At 47.9% G+C, this 27,086-nt stretch overlaps 1 protein-coding gene across 2 annotated transcripts in view; it reads right to left on the minus strand.

Annotated features, from left to right (window-relative positions):
* Positions 1–1,030: 1,030 nt before the first annotated feature.
* Positions 1,031–27,086, minus strand: part of Fbxo10 (F-box protein 10) — a 51,987-nt gene continuing 25,931 nt past the window's right edge. Inside the window, exons 2-12 of one of the 2 annotated variants that reach the window (XM_071600758.1) lie at positions 26,116–26,706; positions 21,733–22,566; positions 16,574–16,723; positions 13,682–13,818; positions 11,569–11,639; positions 11,043–11,105; positions 9,951–10,103; positions 8,805–9,074; positions 7,179–7,492; positions 5,098–5,279; positions 1,031–2,860 (exon numbers count right to left, since the gene is read on the minus strand). In XM_071600758.1, the coding sequence (XP_071456859.1) occupies positions 2,686–2,860; positions 5,098–5,279; positions 7,179–7,492; positions 8,805–9,074; positions 9,951–10,103; positions 11,043–11,105; positions 11,569–11,639; positions 13,682–13,818; positions 16,574–16,723; positions 21,733–22,566; positions 26,116–26,700 (2,934 nt within the window). In that variant the 5' untranslated portion in view covers positions 26,701–26,706 and the 3' untranslated portion in view covers positions 1,031–2,685. The remainder of the gene's footprint in view (positions 2,861–5,097; positions 5,280–7,178; positions 7,493–8,804; positions 9,075–9,950; positions 10,104–11,042; positions 11,106–11,568; positions 11,640–13,681; positions 13,819–16,573; positions 16,724–21,732; positions 22,567–26,115; positions 26,707–27,086) is intronic. The other variant, XM_027931090.2, reaches the window with a different exon arrangement.

Consider the following 27,086-nt stretch of genomic DNA (forward strand, 5'->3'; position numbering starts at 1 on the left):
AGTTTCTGGGTCCCTGAAGGAGCCGTTGGAAGAGGCTTGTCTGTCCCTTAATCCCAAATGACCCTGAAGGTAAGCAGTTTAATGGAGTACGTGGGAAGCACATTAGGGGTGATGTAGGGTATATCATGTAATATGATGAAGGTGTTTACAAAAAAACGGTTCTCATTAACTGAAGGACACCGTAACTCCAGTCATAAGGAGATACACAAGAAAGCTCATGCTCCTCTGAGAAGCCCTTCTATGGGAAGCAACTCAAGAAAAAAAGCTCAAAAGACATGAAACCATTCCAAAATGTATCTTGTCCTGAAGAAATATGTAGCCCAAAAGAAAGCAAGTTTCCTAAGAGCTCAGGAGTAGGATGCTAAGAGCTAAACCAAACCATTTTCAGGGAAGATTATTCAAAGACAAAAAAAAAAAAAAAAAAACCCACAAAAAATAAGTCCTAGATTTTCTTCAGTGGATAGATACGGTAATTTTTTTTTTTTTTTGTCCAGGGGATTTAACCCAGGACAGTTAACCACTGAGCCATGTCTCCAGCCCTTTATTATATTTTATTTAGAGACAGGTCTCACTGAGTTGCTTAGAGCCTTGCTAAATTGCTGAGGCTGACCTTGAACTCAAGATTGGAATTCTTGCCTCAGCCTCCCAAGCTGCTGGGATTACAAGTATGTGTGATGGCACCCAGCTATAGCAAAAATTTTAAGAGGCTGAGTAACTGAAGTTGGGAAGAAGTGTTTGTGCATCTGAGGACTCTTTGCTGACCATCAAGCGATCTACATGGAGGGCCTATAACTTATCTTCACAAAACCTTAGGGGACAGGCTGGACTGGAGTAATAACCTGATGGTGACACAGGACACTGCAACTCTGAAAGGCAGTCCTTCCAACAAGCTCCCTGATAAGTGGGTCCCCAGATTATGTCGTCTCCTGTGGAGGAAGTACTGGCACCTCTGGGAAGGTCAGGGCCCTGCTGGGCCTTTATCTGGCCTCTGGAATCTCCAGCAAGTGTCCAAAGAGTCCTCTAATATGCCTCTTTTAAAATATAGAACTTTATTTGGTTACTGAGATTTTCACAAGTTCTTGGTTCACAGAAAAGTCATTTCTTACAAAATAACAAAGGCAGCATTTTGTACAGCGACTCACATTGGGGCCACCAAACAGAAGTGCAAAGGACAGTGCTGGGGATGGGAGGGACCAGCGCTTTTGTGTCTAAAGTCTTCACGGAGAAGCCAGTTCTCCTGGCTCCCTCTACTCCCCTCCCAACCCACCCCACCAGAGCAGCACCTGGGGCCTGACAGAATCAGCCTGGGGAAGTGCTGGACAGTGACCCCAATAGGCTGGTGAAGGCCCTGCTTGAGAGGCTGAGTGGAAGGGGATAGTTGAGGTTGAGCTGGCCCTGCATCTGGACAGCCCCCTCAAACTGTGGGGACCCAGTCCCACTGGCTTTGGAACCCTGATACATTCACAGGACAGTCCGATAAAGCCCTTTGGGAGCTGGCCTTCCTCTCCTCACTCAGGCCACTACCCCCACCCTAGCTCTGGGCTGGGACCTGGGATACAGATGTGGCCTAAGAGAGTTCACAGGCAAGTGGGTGGGACAGAGTGTGGACCCAGATATTTGTAAAACAAGGCAAAAAGTGCTCAGTGCCCTGAGGGAACAGCAGAGGGGCAATTGGGGCTCAGACGGGAACAACATTGTCATCTGAGTGAGGGGAGAGCATGTGAAGATGGCAGTGTCTAAGCTAAACCTTGAGGAATGGGTGGGGCAGAGAAGGGCATGCTGGGAAGAGGAACGCTGGCGCCAAGGCACAGAGTGGGGAACACGGCAAGGCTGGTAAAGGCAGGTGATCACCCATGAGAAGGTGGACATATCCAGGGCCCAGCACCCCGATCTGGACAGGCTGGGGCCTGGAGGGCAGCTGTGGGGGTGCACTCACATGAGGTCTGAACCCTGCAGCAGGCACTGGACTAACATCCTCCTGAGCTTGGGAGCTCCTTGAGGACAGTGGAGCTTCCTGCATCCCTGCACTGCCCAGCCTAACTAGCACCTGCCGCAGGCTCCTGTTTGTAGTATGTCCTTTTGTCATCCCCAGGGCAGCCTTTCATGAGGGACTTCCCATCCCAAGCCCCTTCCTCCCTATAGGGCCACGTCCAAGTCAAAGAGAACTATTCATAAGGAAGCCTCATGAGACAGCTGGGAGGCTGTGGGGGAGACCAGGGGCATGGCAAGTCCAGGAAAGGGGGCAATTCTGGAGCAGCTGTCTCCTTCCCGCCAGAATCACTTCCCTCCCTCAGAATTAAATCTCTTCCCTGAGAAGAGTCTGGATTTGGTGTGTGTAAAACAAGGTTCCCTATAACTCAGAGGAATCCTGACTCGAAAGCTTCATGAACTGTGAGTCTCCCCAACTCTGTATAATCTCCACAAGTGCTGGGGTGACTGGAAACCATTTCTGTTCCTTCCTGAAAAGCATTTTCAAGTTCCTTCCTGCTGAGGCCTGTGGAGCTGAAGGGGTCTGGAGGTACCTTGTTCTTAGTCCCTAGAAGGACTGGGTTGTGGTTTTCCAGGGAATGATGGGAAAGAGGAGGGAAGGGTGGAGTGTTCTCAGGCACTGCTTCCATCCCAGGACCTTTGCCCCAGCTCTTCTGAACGCCTGCAAGGGCCTGAGCCTGAGGCAGATGTCTGTCCTTACAGGATGGTGCAGAAGATGCTGCGGTTGCTGTGGTAGCCCCCTTCCACACGGGCTGTGATCCTGGTTGCCATGGCTGTCACTTTCTGCCCACTATGGGCTGCAGAGGGGCCCCTGAGAGAGTTTTCCAGATGAGGCCGTGCTGGTGGGTTCACCAGGCGCCATGTGTCAGACCTGGATGTACAAAAGGAAAGCCAGTGAACTCTGGGAGGTCTGGGCACTTGCTGAACATTCTCATCTCGGGCTCCAGATCACTGGATCCCCATGTTACAATCCAGGTGTAGGTCAGCTGGGGGCAGAGACGCATGCCTGTAATCCCAGTGGCTCAGGAGGCTGAGGCAGGAGGATCACGAGTTCAAAACCAGCCTCAGCAACTCAGCAAGGCCCTAACCAACTTAGTGAGACCCTGTCTCAAAATACAAAATAAACGAGAGCTGGGGATGTGGCTCAATTGTTAAGTGCCCCTGGGTTCAATCTCTGGTACCAAAACAAAAACAAAAACAAAACCCAAACAACAACAAAAAATCCGGATGTAGGTTTTGTCTCCTGAGTTAGTGATAACCCAGAGAGGTGGGACATGACATGGAAGAACAAACCTCCTGCATTCTAAGTCCTGCTCTGCCTCTAATTCTATAATTCTGCATGGAACCTTGGGCAAGTTCCCTCCGAAGACCTCAATTTCTCCATATTTAAATAAGGATCTGGAAATGAGATCATTTGATCTCTTTCACTATCCTCTTTCCCCCAGCTATGTGACCATGAACATATATAGAAGTTTTATTCATAACTACCCAAAACTAGCAACTACCAGCCTTTCAGCATATGAATGAGCAAATTTCTACATATACACATGGAAGTTACTCAACAGCAACAAGGAACAAGCCACTCAAAGCAACACCATGGACCTTGAATGGGCTAAGCCAAGTGAAAGAACCAGAGTCAAAAGACTATGTTCTGGACTGGGGTGTCGCTGAGGTTATAGGCCTTCGCCACCACACCTGGCCTATCACTGTTACTTATTTTTTTTAAATTTTGGGACAGGGTCTTACTGAGTCACTTAGGGTCTCATTAAGTTGCTGAGGCTGGCTCTGAACTCATGATCCTTCAGCCTCAGCCTCCCGAGCTGCTGGGATGACAGGCATGCGCCACTGGGCCTGGCTATCACTGTTATTTATACAACCGTACAGCAAAGCGCTGACCACTCAGAACAGAGGCCATCCATAAACAAGTGAGGCAGCTGTGCTGGTAACTCTGGCCACAGTTCATGGTGAGGTGCTGAGACCTCAGATGCCAAATATAAGATCACTTTAGAAGTGGAATCAAGAGGGGCCTGGTGACTGCCTGAAATTTGGTATTAGGGGAGAGGAGACAAAGAGGCTTGATGAGTGGGAGGCAGTAGTGACACCCAGAGGCACTGAAACAAGGACAGTGGCAGCAGCAGCAACTAGCATTTATATAACACCTCAGATGTTCATCTAGGTCACAAGATTTTATTTTATCCTAAATTGGTGCCACAAAACAGGTATTATTAACTAGATTTTACTAAGGCCTAGAAATGTTAGGTGATCTTCCCAAGGTCACACAATGAGTAATTGAGTAATTGGCAGAACGGAGATTTAAAACCCACATGTTCCCAACTGCTCTTTTTTTTTTTTTTTTTTTAGTTGCAGTTGGACACAATACTTTGATTTTATTTATTTTTATGTGGTACAGAGGATCGAACCCAGAGTCTTGCACGTGCTGGGCGAGCACTCTACTGCTGAGCCACAACCCCACCCAGCCCTATTCCCAACTCTTAAAAAAGTTTTTCCTGCCAGGCACAGTGGCACATGCCTGTAATCCCAGTGGCTTGGGAGGCTGAGGCAGGAGGATCACAAGTTCGAAGCCAGCTTTGGCAACTCAGTGAGGCCCTATCTCTAAATAAAATAAAAAATAGGGCTGAGGATGTGGCTCAGTGGTTAAGTGTCCCTGGGTTCAAACCCCAGTACTAAAAAAAAAAAAAAAAAAGTTTTTCCCCCACTGGGCAAAATCACAGTGGCACATGCCTATAATCCCAGCAATTTGGAGGAGGACTGCAAGTTTGAGGCCAGCCTCAGCAACTTAGCAAGTCCCTGTCTCAAAATAATCAACAAACAAAACAACACAACAGGCTGGGGATGTAGCTCAGTGGTAAAGTGTCCCTGGGCTAAATAACCAATACCACACACATACACATAAAAAAAAAAAGTTGGGGGCGAGTCCTCAGCTCCGGCCTGTCACAAAACCTGAGGACAGGCCTTTACCTGACTAGAGCCAACAGCTGGCAGGATGCAGGGAGCAGGGCAGCAGCAATGACTACTGGCCTGGTCTGGCTTCCCCAGCAACTTTGCTGTGGTTCTGGAAGACTAGTTTAGGCAGCCCCAGGCACTTACTTTTTCTTTAAGACCAGGAACTTGTTGTTTTGCATGATGCATTCTCGGTTATTTGAGATCTGCTGAAAGATGGTCTTGTTGCTCTTGCCCTGGAAGATGATGTTCTCCTGTACCAGGGCCTTGGCGCGGCCCCGCACTGCAATGCCGTAGGCTCGGAATGAGTGGATCCGGTTCTTTAGTACCTGAGAGAAGTAGCCAGAGCTTGTCACACCTCAGAGACTCACAGTGGGGGGAACCAGGCAAGCGAATGATCAGTTATAAAACCAAGGGGTACAAAGCTGGGTATAGCGGTGCAGGCTTGTAATCCCAGCTACTCGGGAGGCTAAGACAGAGGGTTGCAAGTTCCAGGACATCCTGAGTAACTTAGTGAGAACTTGTTTCAAAAAATATATATATATTTAAAGGGCTGGGGTGCAGCTCCGTGGTAAAGGACTTGCCCATCATGAGTGAAGACCCCCATTCCTAACACTGCAAAAGAACAAACCCTTGAGGGGTTTGAGTATGCTAGGTAGGTCAGTACAGATCCACGGGAGCTCAGAAAAGGATATGGAGATCAGCCTGGGGGAACCTGGGAAGGCTTCTTGGAGGCAGTGATAGTCAGTGTGGAGGAGAGGAGAGTTATCCAGGAAGAGGGAACAATGTGCAAAGGACTGGAAACAGGGGATATTGGTGCCAGAAGCCAGGGCCACTGGCCACCCAACTGAGGCAACAGTGAGCCCCACCTCCCTTCCATCACTCCCACTGACCTCAGATGCAAAGTCAAGGAATTCCTTTTTTTAATATATATATTTATTTTTTAGTTTTCGGTGGACAGAACATCTTTATTTTATTTATTTTTTTATGTGGTGCTGAGGATCGAACCCAGCGCCCCGCGCATGCCAGGCGAGCGCACTACCGCTTCAGCCACATCCCCAGCCCAGGAATTCTTTACTCTTTGCTTAAGTCACCAACTCATGGAGCTGCAGAACTGAAAACCACCTTTGGGATTATAATTCTGCAAAGGTAGGGACTGCATTTGTTTAGCCCTACAGGGAAACCCTCACACTCAGCACAATGCTTTGCATAAAAGTGCCCAGAGTTTACAGACTTGTGAGGAGACAAACAGGTAAAGGAACAGATATGGAGCACTGTGGGTAGTGCTGTGTGAGGCAGGGGTGGGCATAAGTATCACAGAAGTCCAGAAAAGGGGCCCTTCAAAGGCCTGGGGAAATCAGGGAGTCTTCATGAAGAAGGCGACATCTAAGGTGCACAGTTGAGGTAGCACAGAAGGTAGAGGGACTCTCAGTACACAGAGAATAGTGCAATCAAATGCCTGGAGGCAGGATTTCTCTCCTCATTAAGCACCTACTGGATAACAGGATCTGTACAAGATTATTCTGTTGGGGCAGGCGATCTTGATCTGGAGACCATGAAGATACATTGATACCTCAGGAAGCTTCCAACTCCATGAGTACAGGAGATGACATCCCCATTCCTGGCTTTTCTTTATTTTTTAGGTACTGAGGATTTGAGGGAACAACTCAGCTCCTTTTATTTTGAGATAGGGTCTCATTAAGTTGTCCAAGCTGGCCTCAAACTTGTGATCCTCTTACCACAGCCTCCTGAATTCCTGGGATTACAGGTGTGTGTCACTCTGCCCAGTTCATTTCTGGCTTTTTGGGGGGAGGGCAGGAAGGGACCAGGAATTGAACTCAGGGGCACCCGACCACTGAGCCACATCCCCACCTATATTTTTAAAGACAGGGTCTCACTGAGCTGCTTAGCACCTCACTTTTGCTGAGGCTGTCTTTGAACTTGCAATCCTCTTGCCTCAGCCTCCTGCAGCTGGGATTACAGGCATGTGCCACTGTGAGTGGCCATTCCTGGCTTCTTGCAGGTGAATTGTTGTTCCAATGTCTGCTCCTGTGTAAGGCCCAACCACATCTCCCAGGCCCAGTGTGGACAGGAAGGATGATGTTCCTACAGGGCTGAATGCTTGTGGTTCTGCTTCTCAGAGCATAGCATGAGCCAGAGCTGGCCCTGTGTCCCACGGCTGGGCCCTGTGTCAGCACCACACATCACACACATGTGCATCTCCTCACCTTAGTGTCAGACCTGGGGAGCAACTGCAGACCACTGCCCCGGTTGCCAATGATGTCATTTTCAACGACGACAGTGCTGTCGCCCTTAGTGATGATGCCATGGCCTCTGTTGTCATATATACCATTGCCCCGAAGTTCCACCTTGCACTGGGCCTCCACCTTGACCCCACTCTGGCGGTTACAGGAAATGCTGTTGTTGGCCACACGGGTGAGCTGGCCGCTCTGGGCCACAGTGATACCTCTGTCCCCGTTGGCGTGGATCACATTGGTGATGACTTGCAGAGCCTCGCTGCTCTGGACATAGAGTCCTGAAGCTGCAGGCAGAAGGGGAGAAAGCAGGTCAGCCCCGACAACACCCGTCAAGAAAGCCTTCCCTGAACTGGATGCCTCAGGAGAGAGATGGGGAAGAGGCAGTGACTCAGAGCTGGCCTCGGGTCTCATCTTCTCAGTGAGGAGAGACAGCAGGAGGAAACCCAGGAGTATCAGAAAAACTCTCCCTGCTGAAGCAAGCCCTCGTGAAAGGCAACCAGGGACACAGGCTAGGAGAAGACTCTTTGGCGCCCCTGGACCTTTAGCCTAAGCTCTCAACCCAGTCTTGAATGCCTCCTACAATAGCATCCTACCACTGTTTGTACCTCCTGTGACAAGGACCTCACTACCTCCTCAAGGCTGCCCATGCCACCTCCAGACAACTCTACCTGCTAGAAAGGCATTTTCTTTCCCATACTGAACTGGAATCTGCCTCTCTATTATTTTGGGACATTTTCTTCATCAGGGACATTCTATAATTTTTGAGTAGAAAAATTTGTCAAGCTAAGTAATATGGGTCTAAAAAAGGTGTTAGATATTTTGGAAAGGAAAAATGGTGCTTGGGGACGGTATGCCCAGAGACACTGTATACATGTAGGACAAAGCCCAGAGCAGGCAGTAGAGCCCCTGTCTTGTCAGGGACAGAGAGCATGGTGCCAGACCTGGTGTGGGGAGGATTCTGTGGCATTACATCTGCCCTCTGATGCAGCAAGAGAGCGGGGGTGGCAGGGTGGGGAGGGTGTGGGGAACAATGACTGGGACCTATGGAAGCAGCTGAGCTGTGAGCCTGTGAGTTTGAACCTCTCAGGGGCATCTGCCTGCAGGTTCTCCTGGCTTGGTTGAGAACAGCAAAAATAAGTTGTGAATTATGTGGCTTTGCCTGTCTTGACGGACAGCATGACCACATGGAGGAAACCCTGAGTGAGAGGGGACAGAACTCATTTCCCAGAAAGGTGGGCTGGGGCTGCTTGCTGGCTGTTGCTCTCCTTGTCCTCTGTGACTCCCAGATGAAAGCCAGGGATGGAGTCCTTCCCCACTGGCACCCGTCAGTGATTCTTGCCCTATAAACATGTCATTGGGGATGGGAGGAGAGCAAAATTCCAGGGAGAGGATGGACAGATGTGTTCACAGTGTTCAGAAGTTCAAGGTGACTTGGGATGTCTGAATGGGAGAAGGAATTTCAGGCAAGAGGGAAGCTAGTAGGGTAGGAGGTAAAAATGTGGCAGAGAGAAGTAGCTGATGAGGTCACGCTGGGACCAGTCTGCGGAGGGTCCTTAAGAGAGTGAGTTCTGCAGTTGGGGCTGGGGGCACACTCACCTCCGTTGTGATTAATACTGTTGGACTCCACAAGGGCTATAGTGAGGGGCCGCCGCAGTGGATCGTCCTCCTTCTCCAGCTCTGTCTCCCAGAGGATGGCATCCCCGTCCTCGCTGAAGTTCTCTTGGGCCCCATGGCCTCCAGGGAACTCACTGGAGCCATCCTTCTGGCTAAAAACTGCCACTCCATACAGGCCATTATAGCTCACATGGTTGCTGGTGACGTGGGGCAGGCTGGATGACATCATCCACACACCACAGCCCTTGTTAGCTGGGACAGGGAGAAGAGCTGGTTACTGACATGTAGCAACGGGTGACCTAGCACCGTGTCTCCCCAACCGGGACGCAGAAAGGCAGCAGCCTGGAATAAGTCACTTTAGCACCTGAGGCTGTTGGCTTCTCCTTCATACAAGAGGGAGGATAACGACCAGGTCAATCTCAAGCCAGGGTCATTCCATCAGGTATAAAAGTGCTGTCAAGCCACATTGCCAGATCAGGAACAGTGGCAGTGCCAAGCCCTCCCTGTACGGAGGGAGTAGCCCTAGTTTGAATCCCAGCCTTGCCACATCCTAGCTGTGTGACCTTGAGAAAGTTATCAAATCTCTGTGCCTCCGTTTCCTCCTAACTGTACCTTTAGAAGGCAGTCAGGATTAAATGTGATAATACATAGAAAGGAGCCAGCAGAGAGGTGGTCTGAATAAATGCTATCTGTAATTATTACTAGAGAGAGAGTCCAGAAAGATTAAGGCCTTGCCTAAAGCCACAAAGTGAGGAAGAATAATTCTCTCTCTCATTATCCTGTTTTCCCATTATATTTTCAATTTTCTGGAGCAACAGGAGAGTTAGATGTGTTGGAGCTTAAATAGGCAGCCTCTTGGCATAAGCCAGCTCTTGCTTTTACTATTTTACATAGGGAAAAGCCTCTGCTCTGCTGACCTAATGGGCTCAGGGTGTATTATGGGTCATTTACAATAGATACTCTTTATTAAGCGAGGCCTGAGGCAGTTCTTGTTCCTCAGATGAGGTCTCTGAGGCCCAGGGAAGTTGGTGACTTTCTCAGTACCTGTAGGCTGGAGATGGAATGTGGCTTCCTGTCTCCTTGGTGGGGCTGGACCCCAGAACCAACCCCTGGGAACATGCTCCTCACCATAGATAGTATTTCCTTCTATTAGTCCTTTGCCTTCGTCGCCTACGACCACACCATCTGAGTAGCCAAAGCAGATGAGGTTACTCCTGAGGACGGGGATCCCTCCGCGGCGGATGTCCACACCTCCCCACTGATTCTCACGGATGACATTTTCTATGAAAAGAGGTGTAAAGAAAGTTAAAACCCAAAGGTCACCTGCAGTGCTGGCAATGAGGACTCACACAGCTAAGAGAAAGGACACCCCAGACCAGGGTGTCAGCAATCCACACCCCAGAGTTTGTCCACTGCTGTTTCAGGACCTTGTCTGCTTTCCCCAAGGGCAAGGTTTGTGTGTGTGCACTCTCATAGCTCCCACCCACTGTGCCCAGTGGCCTTGAGACCCATGAGTAAGAGCAAGCTGGCTTCCGAACCCCAGAAGTGGAATCCAGCCATTCCTGCTCAGCCTCAGCTCCACTGACTAGACCCTTTTCTCTTCCCAGGAGCTATCCCCTCCTCCAGGAGTGGATTAAGAGGTCCCAAGTCAGAAGGGTGGTCTTGTACATGGCTTCTCCAGCAGGGCAGACTCGCAGCCTCCTGGGACTAGGATGCAAGGGCTCTGAAATCCTGTGTGACTGGCCCTGTTCTGTTTCTGTGTCCCCATCTCATGTCTCTCCCCCTTGCTTGCCACACTCCAGTCCTGCAAGTGATCTCTGCTCAGGCGTGCCAAATCTGTTCCCCGGGGTGACCTTGTATGGGGAGTTTTTTTCCCTGGCTCTTTACCACTTTCTGGGTTCTAACTGATGTTTTACCATCTCAGAAAGGCCTGCCCTGACCACACAATTGAGCAACACTTTTATCATCTCATGCCAAGGACCTATAAAGCCCTTATCACCCCAGGCCAGTTTTACTTGTATATGTATGCTTAAACTATTCACTTGCTTTCCCCTCTAAAATGTCAGTTCCTGAGAGCAGGGACAGCATCTATTTCATTCACTGCTGTGTCTCCAGCTCCTAGAACAGGGCCTGCACAGTGAGTGCTCATTAAGTGGTGGATGAATGGCAGCTGGATGCAGTCAGGGGATTCCCTGGGCCAAGATCCCAGGCATGACTCACTCTGTGCTGAGCCTCCATCCACGCATCCTGCAGACTTGATCCTGGCCTTGGGGAATATGCTGCCTAACATAAGAGATGGACAAAACAAAGCTCTAAGAAATTAAATAAATGTCCTGCAGAGGAGGCATCCTGGGTGCAGTGAGTATCTGTATCTAAGAGGAGGTCAGGGAAGCCTTTCCTGAGAAGGGATGCTGGAGCCAAGACCTAAAGGATGAGCAGGTGTTGGCCAGACAGATTTCCAGAGTAGGTGGAAGCCCATAGGACATCTGACATTGGTGCTTCTGGAAGGACTGTGAGGTACCCATTGAGCTACTGTCAGCTCTGGGCCTGGCAGAGAGCAGACACTCCTTTGGTGCTGTGCCACGCCCATCTCATGAGAAGCCTGGCCAGCATGAAGCCCACGACCCTGCGAGCTTGCATGGAGTGGTGTAAGGTCCTGAAGCTGGTGGGGGTGATACCAGGGGACAGTGGCTTGGCTGTCCACTGTCTTTGCTAGCCATGGCTTCAGACAGTTCCCATCCCATACCTGTGATGAGGCCTTTGCCATTCTCGTTCACCGCTATGCCAGCTGCACGGCCCTTGAAGATGTGGTTCCCGCTGAAACGGAAGGCAAGTAAGACAAAGAGTGAGGCCAGGGTACCGACATCTGCTTCAAGACAATGCCTTCCTTGGTGGATTTCCCAATGGTTCAAGTTCAAAGGGGCATAAAGCAGCTCCTCAAGTCCTATAAGACATGAATTTAGAAACCTTTGGTTGTCCCTGGGATAGCCTGACCAAAAACTCAGCCCATGACTATATAATGGAAGCACAATGATATCCAGTTCTTTGTGGTTCCTCTTTACTGTCATCTACATATAAACATAATTTTAAATAGATGTCACCGTGCTGCATGGACCACAGGTAAAGTCTTGCTGGCATGAAGAATCCATAGGAGGCTATGCTAAGCTAGCTTGGGGGTATAGGTCATTATCTCTCAGTGGCAAAAAAGATGCTATGGCCTGCCTCATCCTGGCCATTTCAGGGATCTCAAACTTCATTCTGTGTCCTTGCCCAGAGTCCTGCTTCCTATTACGAAGAAACCAAAAGGGAAAAAGCACAATATATTCTCTCAAGGTGCCTTCATTTTTTAAAAACCCATGACACTGGTCTCATCATGATATTCTTCACTCAAAACTCTGCAACAGTTCCCCAGCACCATTGCACTATAAGCACAGGTTACTTTAGTAAGCTGGGCATGGTGGCACACACCTGTAATCCCAGTGATTTGGGAGGTGGAGGCAGGAGGATCACAGGTTCAAAGCTACCTCAGCAACTTAGCAAGACCCTGTCTCTAAATAAAACATTAAAAAGGACTGAGGATGTGGCTCAGTGGTTAAGCACCCCTAGATTCAATCCCTAGTACTAAATAAATAAATACATAAATAAATAAAATAAAAGTTAGTTTAATAAGTGCCTTTAACAGAAAAAAATTATCTGCCTCATAGTAATAGGAATGGATAAAAATTTTGGAATATCAAAAAAATGGAGAGTTCTGAAACCTTCCGAGTGATAAATATCAAAGCCATGCAACACCTATAATGGAACGATGCTGGGGTAAAACACCTCAGATTACACCTGCTACACATTATTGCCAGCTATTTTATTAAAGTAAAGACATAACCATGTGACTCTTCTGCGCAAAAACCTTTAAATATTCCCCATTATCTTGCCAGAAGCAATTTCCCCTTCCTCAGCCAGGACCCTTCCTGTCAGGCTCAAGCCTTTTTCTCCACCATTCCTTCCCGCTGGCGGCATGGCAGACAGACTGCTGCCCAGCTATAAAAGGTCATGCTGCCATGACCCCTGGGTCCAAATTTCTTGGGACAGTCCCAATTCAATATATTCTGGTGTTCTCAAGTCACAGTGGACTGTCTGCCCACCCTTGGATCTGCTGCCTCTTGCTCATGCTTTCCCTTTGCTAGGAATGCCCACCCCCAGCTCCACAGGAGTCCAAGTCATACCTATTTCAAAGTCAACTCTAGGGCCATCTCCAATGGCCCTTCCCATACATATCCTCTAGTCAAAACTATTCTTTCCTTCTCTTGATTCCACTCTGTTGCCATCTTCTCCATACTATAACAGGGATGGCAGATACAGGGTTCCAGTCCTGATACCTCTTTTCCCACCTGTGGCTCACATCACTAATGGATCCCAGCATGTTCTCATATGAGGCCGGATGTAGCCCTAGAATCTTAACACCGAGGCACCGGAGGTAGCCTCTATCAGGTGAGCAGAGTTGGCGTGTGAGTGGAAATCTCTGTGCTATTCTCATCTTACACTGAATTTCTGCACATGCATGTCCTCCAGATTAGAGTAAGTGCCTGGTGAGCAGGGTCTACCCCTTGTTTACCTTTATTATCCCTTGTTAGAAGTGCTCAGTAATGTTTGCTGAATAGAATGCCTACACCCAGTTAACTGGAAGGGAGCCAGAAGCACAAGAGCAACTGTGTTATTGGGGTGGGATATGAGCAAAGTCTCTTCTTTATTTGCATCTGTACAGTTATTGTAGTGAACAAAAAAGGTTTTCAATTGGAGGAAAAAAAGGGAGTATGGAAACAGAAAAGAGGGAGACTGTGGACTGGCCAGACAGTGCCACTTACCTCACGACTGGATTTCCGTGATACAGGATATAAATGCCAGCTTCCTTATTTGAAAAGATTTGGTTGTTCCTGATGACGCCTTTCCCATTGCCAAGGACAACAATGCCGGAGCGAAGGCCATGGTGGATCTGGTTACACTGCAAGTGAAAACGAGACATCAGAGAAGATAGGACTGACCTGTAGCAAGAAGCCATGTGCTCAATCACTGCCACCCGACTGCCCAGGATGAACATGGTGGAGAAAAGGTCACCAACGATCCTTATCACATGGCAAAAGGATAGGACCACGCTGCTGCCCTGCTGTTCCTGCACAGGTGCATGTATGGAAACAGCGAGGGAGACGGCGGGGGTGTGTGTGTGTGGAATTCTCCCCCCAGCCTCTTGGATACAGTTTCACTGGTATTTATTGCTGAGGTCTCTTGGGTTCCATTTGCAAGGCAGGCTACGGAAAGTTTCTGAGCCTCTCCAGAGTCAGGGTACCACAATTGTCCACTCAGGCCTCATCTCCCATGGCCAGGAAGCCCATGTCTCAGGGAAGGGGAGTGCCCAGGGTCAATAGAATGTTAGCAGTCCAGAGGGACTATATCCAGAGAGGGGCAGGAGCCATTTGGTTTTGGTCCTCATGTCTCATTCAGGAGAAGGCCTGTGGAAGGACACAAATGCTGGGGGAATCAGCTGTCCTGTGAGGGTCACAGGAAGTATTTGAGCTTCAGGACACTTAAAAGATATATATTTCTGATACTTTGTGTAAACAGAGAAACAGGCCAGGATTTTATAGTACATTTGTGATAGAGCTAGATCTGAAACCTAGTTTTTCTGTCTTCCAGTCCAGTTAGTTGCTTTTGTAGAAACTTAATTATATATTTTTAAATATGTATTTTTTTATTTGTAGGTGGACACAATACCTTTATTTTATTTTTATGTGGTGCTAAGGCTCAAACCCAGTGCCCCATGTGTTCCAGGCAAGTGCTCTACCACTGAGCCCCAGCCCAAGACTTAATATTTTTTACATTACAAAAACATTGTCTCACCTTATTTCCTGAAATACAATCTCATTCTGCTCCTGCCCTTATACTGGGGATTGAATCAAGGGGCACTTTACCACTGAGCCACCTCTCCAGCCCTGTTTGGTTTTTATTTGAGACAGGGTCTTGCTAAGGTGCTGAGGCTGACCTTGAACTTGGGATCCTCCTGTGTCAGCCTCCTGAGTCACTGGGATCACAGGCATGTGCCACCTTATTGGCTTAATCCCACCCTTAAAGGCTAGGTAAATCTCTTCCAAAATGATTTTATGGAGACAATGATGGAGTTTGCTTTAAAGCATTTCATGCTGCAAGCTTTCCTTACTGTCACTTACTTTCCTGACACCTCCCCCCCTCCACCTGGTGCTGGGGATGGAACCTAGGGCCTGCTAGGCAAGCATTCTACCACTGAGCTACACCCTCAGTCTTACTTTCCTGATTTCTGAAGGGTTTGGCAGACCCACAGAGGCAACCACTATCTGAGAGAAGTCCCTTGAAAGCTGACAAGCTCAGAGAGTGAGGCATATGCAACAGTATATCCACCCTCATCCCCACTCACAAAGCAAGGACTGAAACATGCTGTTCTGTTCTCTTCCCCCTCCACCTGCTAAGGTGATCTACCCCTCTTCCCTCTGCCTATAGGAAAGAGAACTCCTCTGATCTCTGGCAACAGCGATAGTAAGTTCCTAGGCCAAGGCAGTGCATCAGCCACCTGCTGTGTGACAGGAACACAGCAAGTGGAGTGGTGGACAGAGGACACTGGCTAGTGTGTCTTTTTAAAAATAGTTAGGAATTTTCCTTTCTCTACCCTGTCATTGCCAGTCTAGATATAGTGGGCTAAGAACATCAACTGAGTCAGACTGCCTGGATTCAAATCCCAGCTGTCACTGGTTATGTGGCTGGGCAAGATCCTTTTGCTCTTTGTGGCCAGTGTCTTCACTTGTAAAATGGGGATAATGTATGTCTACTTTCCAAGGCTACACAAGGATTAAAGAAGAATTAAGTAAATATCTACACAGTGCTTAGGAAAGTATCTGGCATATAATAAACTTTACACTTAAGGTTGGCTATTACTTTTCCAAGTGCACAATTTCTGGAAATCTGTCTCTCAGGAATGCCAGACTGAAAAGGGGGCTGGTTTCTTAGATCATTGGTCAGAAATTCTAAGATTTTTAAGTGGTTTTCACATTGGTATAAAATCAAACTCAATATGTCCTCACAATATCCATGAAACAAATCATTTTCTGAACTATATATCTTACATGCCCTCTTGATTTTATAGAAAAGAAAGAAACTAATGAGGGAGTCTTTTGGGGGGCTTGTTTTTAAATCCAAGTGTCTTTTGGAGCAGACACTATGTATGTATTCTTTTTCTTTTGAGTACTGGGGATTGAACCCAGAAGGACTTTACCAAACAGTCACATTACCAGACCTTTTTTTTATTTTGAGAAAGGGTCTCACTAAGTTGCTGAGGCTGGTCTCAAACTTGTGATCCTTCTGCCTCAACCTCCAGGGTCAGTGGGATTACAGTCATGTCCCAAGGAGCTGGCTTTTGTGTCTGTATTCTTAAACTCAAAGCCACCCATAACCTATCAGGGCTGTTGGGAGGGCCCTGTGGAATTTCCCTGTCCATCCCATGCTCTTCTTCACTGATGGGGAAAGGGCAGGAAGCAACTTCTCCAAAGCCATTACTAATGTATGGAAAGACAAAAAGAAGCGGAGTCACAGGACACACAGAGAGGAGCAGAAACTACCTGCAAACAGGAAGCATGTAAATTCAAGACGGCAACATTGATTTAAATATCCTCGGAAAAGATTTCTGAAATCCTTGAGAGCCAGCCTGAACAGGGGAGGAAGACAGAGGAAAGTACCAGGATGAGCGGGTTGGACTTCTTCCGGATGTCCACACCAGCCTCTGCGTTGTGGTAGATGTTGTTGCCCGCGATCAGGCCTCCGCCTTCCAGGCGAAGAAAGATGCCTGAAGCTCGGCAGCGGTAAATGTCGTTCCTGAGCATGACGATCTAAGCAGAAGAGAGAAAGCCATTTACTCTCCTATCACAGGGAATTTGTTAGAGATCACACACCTCAAGTCTTTTTCTTCCCAGCTGGTCCCCACGGGTGCCTACTGTTAACCACAGGTGAGAGGAGTGCCTCCCTCCGCACCCGCCCTCCCACTGTGAGCTCCCAGGACACCTGCCTGCCTTGGCATTGCCCTGTGGGCTCCTTACCCAACACCTTCACATTGCGGCTTTACAAACTTGGACTGATGCTTGGCTCCAGGGCTAAGCTGCAAGATTGGATGATGGGATGCAAACGATGCTTACAGAAGACAGGATTCGGGGTCTTAAAGCTTTATGCACTAGGGTTGCACAAAGACTTCCCAGGGGTCCAGGGGCACAGCTGCTTTTAATGGAATCAAGTTCTAGATCTATCACTGCTATTTGTATCTTTCCAAGTATTTACCTGTCTGAGCCAGCACCAAATAAGATACCACAGATTCTCCTGAACCACCTTCCCTTCCACTTTATGAAATGATGGCTGATTCTCAATTGAAAAACCAACCAACCAATAAACAAATTACTTAAAAAAAAAAAAAAAAGAAGAAGAAGAAGAAGTCTACTTGTGCCTAACTTGAACCGATCTTGGTGTTCTAGCTGGTATGGAAAAACCACTGAGACTCCAAACTAAGGGACAAATAGAAATACTGGTATAAGAAAGCCTCCTTTAAAGGAGGTACCAAGCTTATTTAGAGGATGTTTTCAATTATATTTTCTTCTTACATTTAGTAAGTATAGGTGGTTTTAAACAACTGTATATTAACACAATACATTATGATAAATTGTGTACTACTATTAAACAATATAATATATTAGGATAAATTTTGGGAGGAGTATAATAGAAGTCCAATTCCAAGGAGGTCCTGGATTCTTCTTATGATGGAAAAAGCTGCTCCTACACTTACAAGACAATAAGATAGTATGCACAAACATAAAAACCTTTCTGGAACTCATCAGAGAGCTGAGGGTGCAGGACAATGACTGCCATACAATCTGGTAAGAATTCTGCTAACATTCTTAATGAATTGTTCAAGGCTAACTGTGAGCTAGGTAAAGAGCACAGAAACTGGTGGTAGCTGCACCTATTTACTTCTCCATGGATCTCCCTGGGTGCTCATGGAGAAAGACTGGGGGCAGGACAGCAGGAGACAACTTTTTTTGGAAGTTCAGGTTTGGGGGAAAAGATAGCTGACTCTGAGAAAGGCACCAGGCCCCTCCTGGACTCTTCCCTAACTTTCCTATAACACAAGCCTTAAGTAGCTGGAATCTGGGACAAGAGCAGCAAACCCTGTGCCACCCAGTGAACAGCTTCACCTTTGGGGGCAGTGGGAGGAACCCATCTTGGGTCAGTGCCTCTGAGAGAGCACCCTTTATGCTGGGGGTGAGGTAGGGTCACTGACAAAGTCCTTTCCAAGACCTGTGGACATAGCACCTGCCCAGACTAAGGATGAACCAGGATAATAAAGAAAATCTGTCACCATGCTGGCAGGTTCACTTGTGCAGAGTGACATATAACAGCAGCCTAATGAGGTGGGGAGGATGAGAGCAAGGAGAGGCCTCTGCGGAGCAGGTGCAAAGGGAAGATTCAGGACAGACAGAACCAGCACAAGGTTGAGATAGAGGAAACTGAAGCCCACGGGACACAGAGGATAATCCAGATGACATCATCCAATTCCCTATGAGATTGATCCCAAAAGAGCAAGCAAAAGCATTTCCAAACATCAACACAATTTGCCTCGGTCTCTGCTGGCCTATTATAGACACCTGACTTCCAACTATAAATTCCAACCCGCAGGAAGGAGAACATCACAGTCGGTGCTGCTTTTCATCTTGAAACCTCAAGTGACTGGGCTCCTTCTGCCAGCCTTCACCCTGCTGGGATGCTCTAGAGTCAAATGGGCTGAATGCAGCACAGAGACAGGCTCAGTAAGCCCCACAATCCCACACAGCTCCCTGCGTCTATCATGCCGCTTAGCATGCCATTGAACCTGATGCTGGGTACGCATGAAACATTGTGGACCTTTTTTTTTTTTTTTTTAAAGTTAAAAACCCCTGAATGTGGCCAGGCATAATGGCGCATGCCTGTGATTCCAGTGGGGCTTGGGAGGCTGAGGCAGGAGGATTGCAAGTTCAAAGCCAGCCTAAGCAAAAGTGACACCATATTTCTAGATAAAATACAAAGTAGGGCTGGGAATGTGGCTCAGTGGTTGAGTGCCCTGAGTTAAATCCTTGGTACAAAACAAACAAAAAAAACAAAACAAACAAACAACAACAACAACAAAAAACACTGAATATATATATTTTTTTCAGGTGAAAAATACTAGAGCTTCATCAGGAATTTCTGGCCACACAACTCCTGCTAAAAGTCCCATGGAGGCAGTTGTTCAAGAGGGCTACAACTAAGGCTGTATAACTTTTTGTCTGTCCATGTGGATATCTCCAGTGATGGCCTGCACAAAGCCAAGTCCCTACACTCTGCCAGCATGTCAGTGCACATCTTTCTCCAAAGCTCCAGATCCAGACAAGATGGCATATCTGCCAGATGTCACAAGTGCTGCAAACTCAAGGTACCCCAAACCAAGCTCATGTTCTTCAAGCTCCAGCCATTGCCTCAGCTGCTTGGGCCGTAAATCCAGGCCTCGTGCTCTCGACTATTCCCTGTCCCCTCCTGTCTGTCTCTGGACCACAGTCATCAACTGCTTCTCATGGACCTCCTTGCCTCCAGCCTTGTTCTCCCAGTTAGTCCTCTAAGAGGTTCACGGAAGAAGCGTTTAGAAGGCAGATCTGTATATAGTTCTCCTCTGCTTAAAATCTCTCAGCAGGCTCCCAGCAAACCTCAAGGTCAACTCCAATCTTGTTGGCAAGACCTTGACTAGACTCCAGTTTCCTTCCTTGGCAACTCTCATCTCCAGTTCTGGCCTGCTGAGCGACTTGTAGCTCCTTACTGCTGGGCCTTTGTACATACACCTGGTGCCACACAGCTTCACCCTGCTAACTCTTACTCCTCCTGAATAGCATGGGCCAGGCACTGTTCCTCGAGGAAACTTTTCATGGTTCCTTGAGGCTGGACCCGATGCTCCCCTTTCAGGTCTCTTGTGCCACCCATGGCAGCTCTGTCATTGAACTTCTCACACTGGACTGTCAACACCTTTTTTAAAAAATGAGTTTATTGAGCACTTGCTATATACCAGCTACATGGCTAAGCACTTTACATATGTGCCCTATAATAATTATCCTTGCTACGCCTTGGAGATAAGTAGTATCATTAATCCAAGGGACTTTAGTGGCAGATCACAGGCATATTCTTAATAATTATGCAAGGAGGAAAGCCCTCCCTGAGGGCTTGAACCAGACCCTTTCATCATGGTGTCTAAGAGCAAAACCATCATCCTTCCTCTTTTTTTTTTTTTAATACATGTCTAGGGATTGAACCCAGGGGCACTCTACCACTGCACTATACCCCAGCCCTTTTTTATTTCTTTGAGATAGAGTCTAAGTTGTTGAGGGTCTTGCTAAGTTGTGAGGCTGGCCTGGAATTTGTGATCCTCCTGCCTCAGCCTCCTGAATCACTGAGATTTCAGAAGTGTGTCAACATGCCTGGCCACCCTTCCTCTTTTTTTTTTTTTTAATATTTTTATTAGTTGTTGATGAATTTTTGTTTATTTATTTGTATGTAGTGCTGAGAATCAAACCCAGTGTGTCACACATGCTAGGCAAGCACTCTACCACTGAGCTACAACCGCAGCCCCCAACATCCTTCCTTTTTTATTTTATCATTTTCTTTTCTGTTTATAGTACACTTTTATGTTATGCTTTCTGGGTAATATCACCTAAAATCCTCTTTGGAAGTGGGCTGGGTAATATACTACTAAAATGCAATTGCTATTAACCATTCTAGAAACCTGTAAGATCCATGTTTGACATTTGTACAGTGCCCTTTAGTTTACTGAGGACAATTTCTAATACTATGGCAACTGGATCCTCAACCTTAGTGAGAGAAACAAGGTAGGAATGCTTACTTCTCCTGTACAGAAGCAAAGGTAATGTGCACAGTGAATAACAGAGATGTGATACTCAAACCTAGGTGCTGGGCCATGCCTTCTGCAAGGCCTGTCTTGCACCTGCTCCTCAGAGAGGACCTCTCTCCTTACTTTCATCCTTTCCCTGCAGAAAGAAAGAAGAGCCTTTCCTGTCACCAATCGTGTATGAGATTTTTAGGCTGTCATGAAGCATCCAAAGTGCCTGCAAATGTAAGGTGCTGCTGGCAGCAATGGCTGGTGGTTTGCTCTTAGCATCAACTCCGGTGTCTTGTCAGGGCTTTCCAGGCCCTGGGTGGGGTGGCTCTTTTTTGCCTGAGTCTTTTCAACCTGTCCCTGATGCGTGAGTGAAGTCAGTCTCACACCCAGGACCCCCAGCACAAGATGTTTCTGCTACTGGAATGTCCCACTCTGTATCCCCTTTTCATCACACATGTCCCATTTGCCCCAGAACCTTCACTCATCCTACTCAGCATAGACATCTCCTCTGGGAAGCCTTTGCAACTACCCTGCTCGGGTTTGCACGGAACGCTGTGATCATTTCTCCCTGAATTCTCTCTTACCTTGCTTCTTCTATTAGGACTTGGGCAACAGGTTTGAGAAGCTGTGTGATATAGTGAATGGAGGCAGAAGACCTGGGTGCTAGTCTCAGATCTGCCTCAAACTTACTGTGTGACCCTGGGCAAGACACCTTCCCTCTCTTGGCCTATTTCCTTTTCTGTGAAATGGGAAAACTTTCTGCCCTGTCCAAATCAGATGATGGACACAAAGTCCTGTGTGTGTTAATAAGATTTAGAAAAGATTATTTTTAAAATGCAAAGTAGCCCCTCACACCCTTCCTACACAAAGCCGCAGGAGCTGGCTCAGCTATCAATAGTCATGTTTCTGGTGACCCAAAGTAAGGCTCATGTCTACACTCAGCCCTTACAACAGCACCTTGCTATTATGTATACACCGCACTGCGTAAGTCAAGTTCCGGAAGATGTTTCCTTCCATCTTGGCTCGGCCGTAGGAGCAGACAAAGACACCTCCCTTCCCGTCCCGGAACAGGCACTTGCGGATGAGGCAGCCCTGCACGGAGCTGGCCAGGGCCATGGCCTCCTTGTCCTTCTGCAGCTCCTGCTGCAGTGAGTGCAGCACCAGGCAGCTAGGCAGCTGAATGGATGCTCCTGGCAGCGGTGGGCCCAGAAAGGAGCCGCCCAGAACGGGGCGCGGGCCTTGCACTTGGTAGGAGAGTCTGTAAGTGAGCTGGTCCTCATCCTCATCCTCACCGCTAGGACTCAGGCCTCCATCGCTGCTGTCTGGCGTCTGGGCCACCCTTTCCCCATCGCTGCCCACCTCTGCCTCCTGGGAGCCAGCCTTGGAACCTGGCTTTGGGGAGCTAGAGGCTGGGCTGGTCGGGCTCTGGCTGCCTTCGATGACAATGTCACAGGTCCTTGGGCTCCAGGCCTGGTCCCGGCTCTCTAGGTCCAGGGACATTAAAAAGTCAGAATCCTCTGTGGGGAGCAAGCTGGGAGAGGACTTGATAAGCCCCAGTAAATACTTGTAGGCCCAGTTCTTATCTGCTGATGGGTGACCTTCAACTGTCACAGAGTTGTTTTCGCTGCCCACAAATTCACAGTTTTCCAGTACACACAGGGGCACGTTGTGCAGGAAGACATGGGTATTTTTGAAGGTGCAAAACTTCACTTGGCAGGTGCCTGGGCCATGAACCTGAATGTGCCCATTCTCAAAGTTGCAGTTGTCAAACTGGACGTGACCTGATGTGGTCTGGAGAATGAAAAGGAGAAACCGGGTGTAAGAGGGCTAAGCTTTGCTTTGGTGGTCAGCTCTCCAGGTGCTCTTTAAGAAGAGTAGAGCAAGGAGAGGCCATGTGTTCCATCAATCATCTCCCCTTCCCTACCAGGGCCTGAGCTGGGGAACTGCTCTGCACCAGACAGGAAGAAAAACTGGGAGCTGCCTGCACTAGTTCCCCTCTGATCCCAAGGAAGGGGGACAGGAGTGGATGATGGCAGAAAAGTTCTCACTTTGCATCATGGCCTTCCTACATGTCTTCAGTGGATTCTCCTAATACTTGTGAAATGCTTAGTGAGAATTCCTCCCTCCCTTCCCTTCCCTTTCTTTTGTAGTGAAAGTTGGAAGGAGGGTAAAAGCTATATCTGGAGATGCTGGGTGAGATGGAATTGACACATGTTAATAAGGGAGATAAAGCAGGAGGGGGTCACTCTGGAGAGGATCCAAAATGGTCAGAAGAGCCTTTTTTTTTTTTTTTTTTTGAGAAAAAGGTTTATTGCTTTGCTATCAAAAGAGAAACACAAGGGACTCCTGTCCCAAAGGCTGTGATTCTGCCCACACCAGGAATGGGGGTGCTTATAAAGAGGTAATTCAAAGGCTACATTCTACGTGTTCTCTGTTGGAGTTGTAATTCACTTGTTAATTGGGAGATAGTCATTTCTGAGATCTTCTGATACCATCTCCAAAGTCTGGATTACTTGTTCCTATGGCGGGTGTGTACTCAGGGACAGATAATTCTGCCTAGGATGGGGAAGAAAGGTAATCCTGTTCCCCCTGAGATTAGGGAAAGGGAGAGATTAGAGCTCAGGAGAGCTTTGAAAAAAAAATTTTGGGGGTAGGAGGTGGCACTGTGATTTGAACACAGGGTCTCACACATGCTAAGCAAGTATCCTACCACTAAGCTATACCCTGGTCCTGAGAGGTTTGAATTTTTATAAATATAGGCATTAGCTGGGAACTGAGCAAAACTTTACCAATCCTCCAAAAGGCAGGGGAGTCCCTGATCAGTGACTGGGTTATATGAAGAATGTGTCAAATCACAGGCATTTCTCCAGGTCTCACGCTCTCAAAGTGCTTTCCTTTCATTCCTGCCCTCTCTTGGGCCTGCAGGCAGGTGCCCTTCACCTGAACCTTCTGCCCTGTTGAACATCTGAACTCAAGGCCTCATGGAACCCTGATCACTGGTGGAGGAGAGCAGGCAGGAGGGCTGAGCCCTACCTGAGCTGAGACAGGTGCTGGGAAAGGGTGAGTCTGTATGGTGACTGATGGGGGCACAGCAAGACAGCAGATCACCTCTCTAGAGAGAGGACCAAGTATGCCGCCAGAGCCAGGAAGTCCTAAGGAGTGGTTAAGAGCACAGGCTCTGGAGGGTTGACCATGCAGGACAGCTCCTGGCTCTGCCTTTCTCAAGCATGAACATGGGGCAAATGACTTCACCTCTTTAAGCCTCAATTTCCTTGTCTGCAGCCCAGGGCTTATTAGTTAATAAAGCATAAAGCACAGTGCCAGGTGCAAAGCTGGCAATAAAAGTTACCATTATTGTCTGGAGTCAGGAACACAAGGAACAGAGAGCCCTCAGGAGTCTGAGGTGGGGAGGGGAAGCCCTGAACCCACAGCATAATTCATCTGGGCCTCTTGGCTCCAGGCCTCACTGAGAGGCAAGCTTGGCAAGACCCAGTTGCTTTATATTTCTGGGGGTGGGGGGACCTGTTTCTGGATCTCAAATACTATCAGATGCCATAAAATGAAGGAGGGGGTGTCTCGTGATTCCATTTAACAGTCCAGCCACACCTATCCCTTGAACAATCTTTAAAATTCTCTAGCAGTGGCCTCCCTTGAAAGCTTGTCCCAGAGCTGAAGTCCCCTTAACCTCTCCAAGTCCTTCCTTACAGCTAACTTATTTTTTTCTAGCTGCAATTTAAGTCCATCTTGTCTTCCTTAATCCTTTCTAAGGATAAAGGCCAGTGCTCTGGAGATGCACAGCCACTGCTAGGGTCCTCGGGTTTCACTGCAAACTGCTGAGAATAGTCCTAGTCTTTGCTTTTTTTAGGAAAGGCCATTTCAGGCCACTGTGCCTCTTTTATACAAAATACTATCATGGACTGAGCACTAATTCACGCCAAGCACTAAGCCAAATGGTGGGCCACCCAGAGGCCCAAGGCCAGGCTCTTTCCCTTGAAGGCCTATGGCTACACTGCTGAGGGGGAAGCAGAGACTGAAATTAACATATTCTTCAAATAATTAATATATTATGAAAATGAGGGGTCTGGAATATTGTTTCTAGACAATGTCCCCTTTCCATGTCTGTGGACCAGCACACGGGAAACATATCAGACCTCAGAGGACTGTGTGTATAGGAATAGCTATTGAACTCTCAATTCTAACAATTCTAACAGTCCTTATAAAACATTCTAGAGTCAAAAAAGCAGGATTTTAAGCTTTCAAGGAATCCAACATGATGTGATTTTATAAGTGCTTAGATCAGGAGGCCCAAATTTGAGCTCTAACCTCACTAATTAACCACCTGAGAAAGTTACTTAGCATCTTTAACCTCTAGTACCCCTCATCTACAAAACGGGGACACCACATCTACTCTATCTGCCACAGTGTTTGTTGAGGGGATCAAGTGAGGCCATGGATGGAAAGTCACCTAGATTATAAATACGGGTTTTGGATCCTAGCTGTCCCTACTGAGTCTGTGACCCTGGGTATATCACTGAATCTTGTTGAGCCTCAACTTCCTTATCTATAAAATCAGATGACACTACCCATCCCATCAGACTATAGGGAAAGTAAGTGAGATCACGGCTGTAAAGCCCATACCGAGTGCACATCAAGTGCTTCCTAAATGGCTGGTGGTATAATGACCATTACAAATGCAAGAGACAAGCTACTAATGGTAGTAATAGGGGAAATATAATTTTTACCAAATAGGTACATAATCCAAATATTGCAGAAGGTAGGCAAGACATAAGCTGTAGACTGTTGTGCCAGGAACTACCAATGCCTTCATACATGCTTTGCTCTGAACACATCTGTGTGTTCATGGAAGGAATGTGTTGGAATAACATTTCCTGATCCCTTCTCCAGTCACCCTTGAGAAGTAGCCACTCCTGGTAAAAGCCTGACTTTCCTTGACCTGCGTAGGGCGGGGTGTTCATGTGTTGAGATTTGCTGCCCCTGCATGACCTTCTCTCTGGCTCACCCGCTGCCATGAGCAGCTAGCTAATGAGTTCTCTGCTTCCTCTCACCATGTTGCAGCCTGGCTTGCCCACCAGGCTACTCAACCTGTAGCTCCAGAGAATCTAGTTGGAAAGGGAACAGCAGTTTTGACCCCAAAGCCAAGGCTCATTTTCTAATACAGCTTTGATGGGGATAAAACTGTGCCCATTTCTCAATGGGTTCAGACCTCAGAGGACTGTGTGTACAGGAATAGCTATTGAACTCTCAATTCCAACAAAAATTGAGAAGAGGCCATGCCCCTGGGTTCAGGGCTGGATGGCATCTACTGGATGTGACACCCACCTTATACATGATGGGTGAGAACCAAGCTGGCATGAAGATGAGGTTGCACAGGCGTGTGGTTGAGCAGTGCTGATCAATGCTGGCTAGCAGGGCCACCTCACCCAACTTGCCATGGCCTACAATCTCCACAGGCACCTTCAGGATGATTTCACCTTGCTCTTCGTACACACCTGGAAACAGCACAATTCGGTCATACAGGCTGGCCATGGCCAAGGCGCTGCCCAGACTGTCAAACTCATGGCCTGGCCCGACACTTAGGGTGCGTCGTTCCCTCCTCCTGCGGAATAGAGAAAAGCAGACAGAGGACTCCAAGTCCAGGGCATTCTTGGTCCATGTCTTGGAGGCAAGGTAATGCTGCTTGAAGGCCTCCCGCCAAGACTCGGGCTCCACATCAGGCTGGTTGGGCCAGTTGGGATGGCGGCACTCCGTACAGCCTAGGCACAGCTGCCGCCAGCGAGTACTGTCAAGACTGAGGATCAGTTCATACCAGGCCCTGCACACCAGGCTGCAGCGGCCCAGATCAGGAAGGTGTAAGTAGGCTAAGATCATGCGCCACAGCTCCAGGGGCAGGCCTCCAGCCTCCATGGTCACCTGGAGAAAGACACAAAAGAGAAGAGGCTTTTGTCTACCCTGTTTACCTTTCCCCTTCATAACATACCCCACCATCTCCCTAGGGATGAGCGAGTGAACAAGGCCCAGCCAATCAAAGGACCCCATTCCTGCGATCAGAATCCTTCTCTGACCAAGTGTTAGAAGGAAGACTCTTTTCTCTTTGGTCAGACACTTTAAGGATATGACTCCAGAACTGCTGGCAGCTAGGTACCCCTCTCCATGGAGAAAACCTTGTGGAACAAGAGCGAAGCAGAAAAGAATAGAGATGGAGGATGAAAAGTGAAAATGAGTATGAAAAAAAGATGAGTACACTTGTATGTGTCTGGAGGTGCCGAGTACAGATTCCTAAAGATGCCCTC

The sequence above is a fragment of the Marmota flaviventris genome, chromosome 13, assembly GCF_047511675.1.
Source record: "Marmota flaviventris isolate mMarFla1 chromosome 13, mMarFla1.hap1, whole genome shotgun sequence".
NCBI lineage: Eukaryota > Metazoa > Chordata > Mammalia > Rodentia > Sciuridae > Marmota > Marmota flaviventris.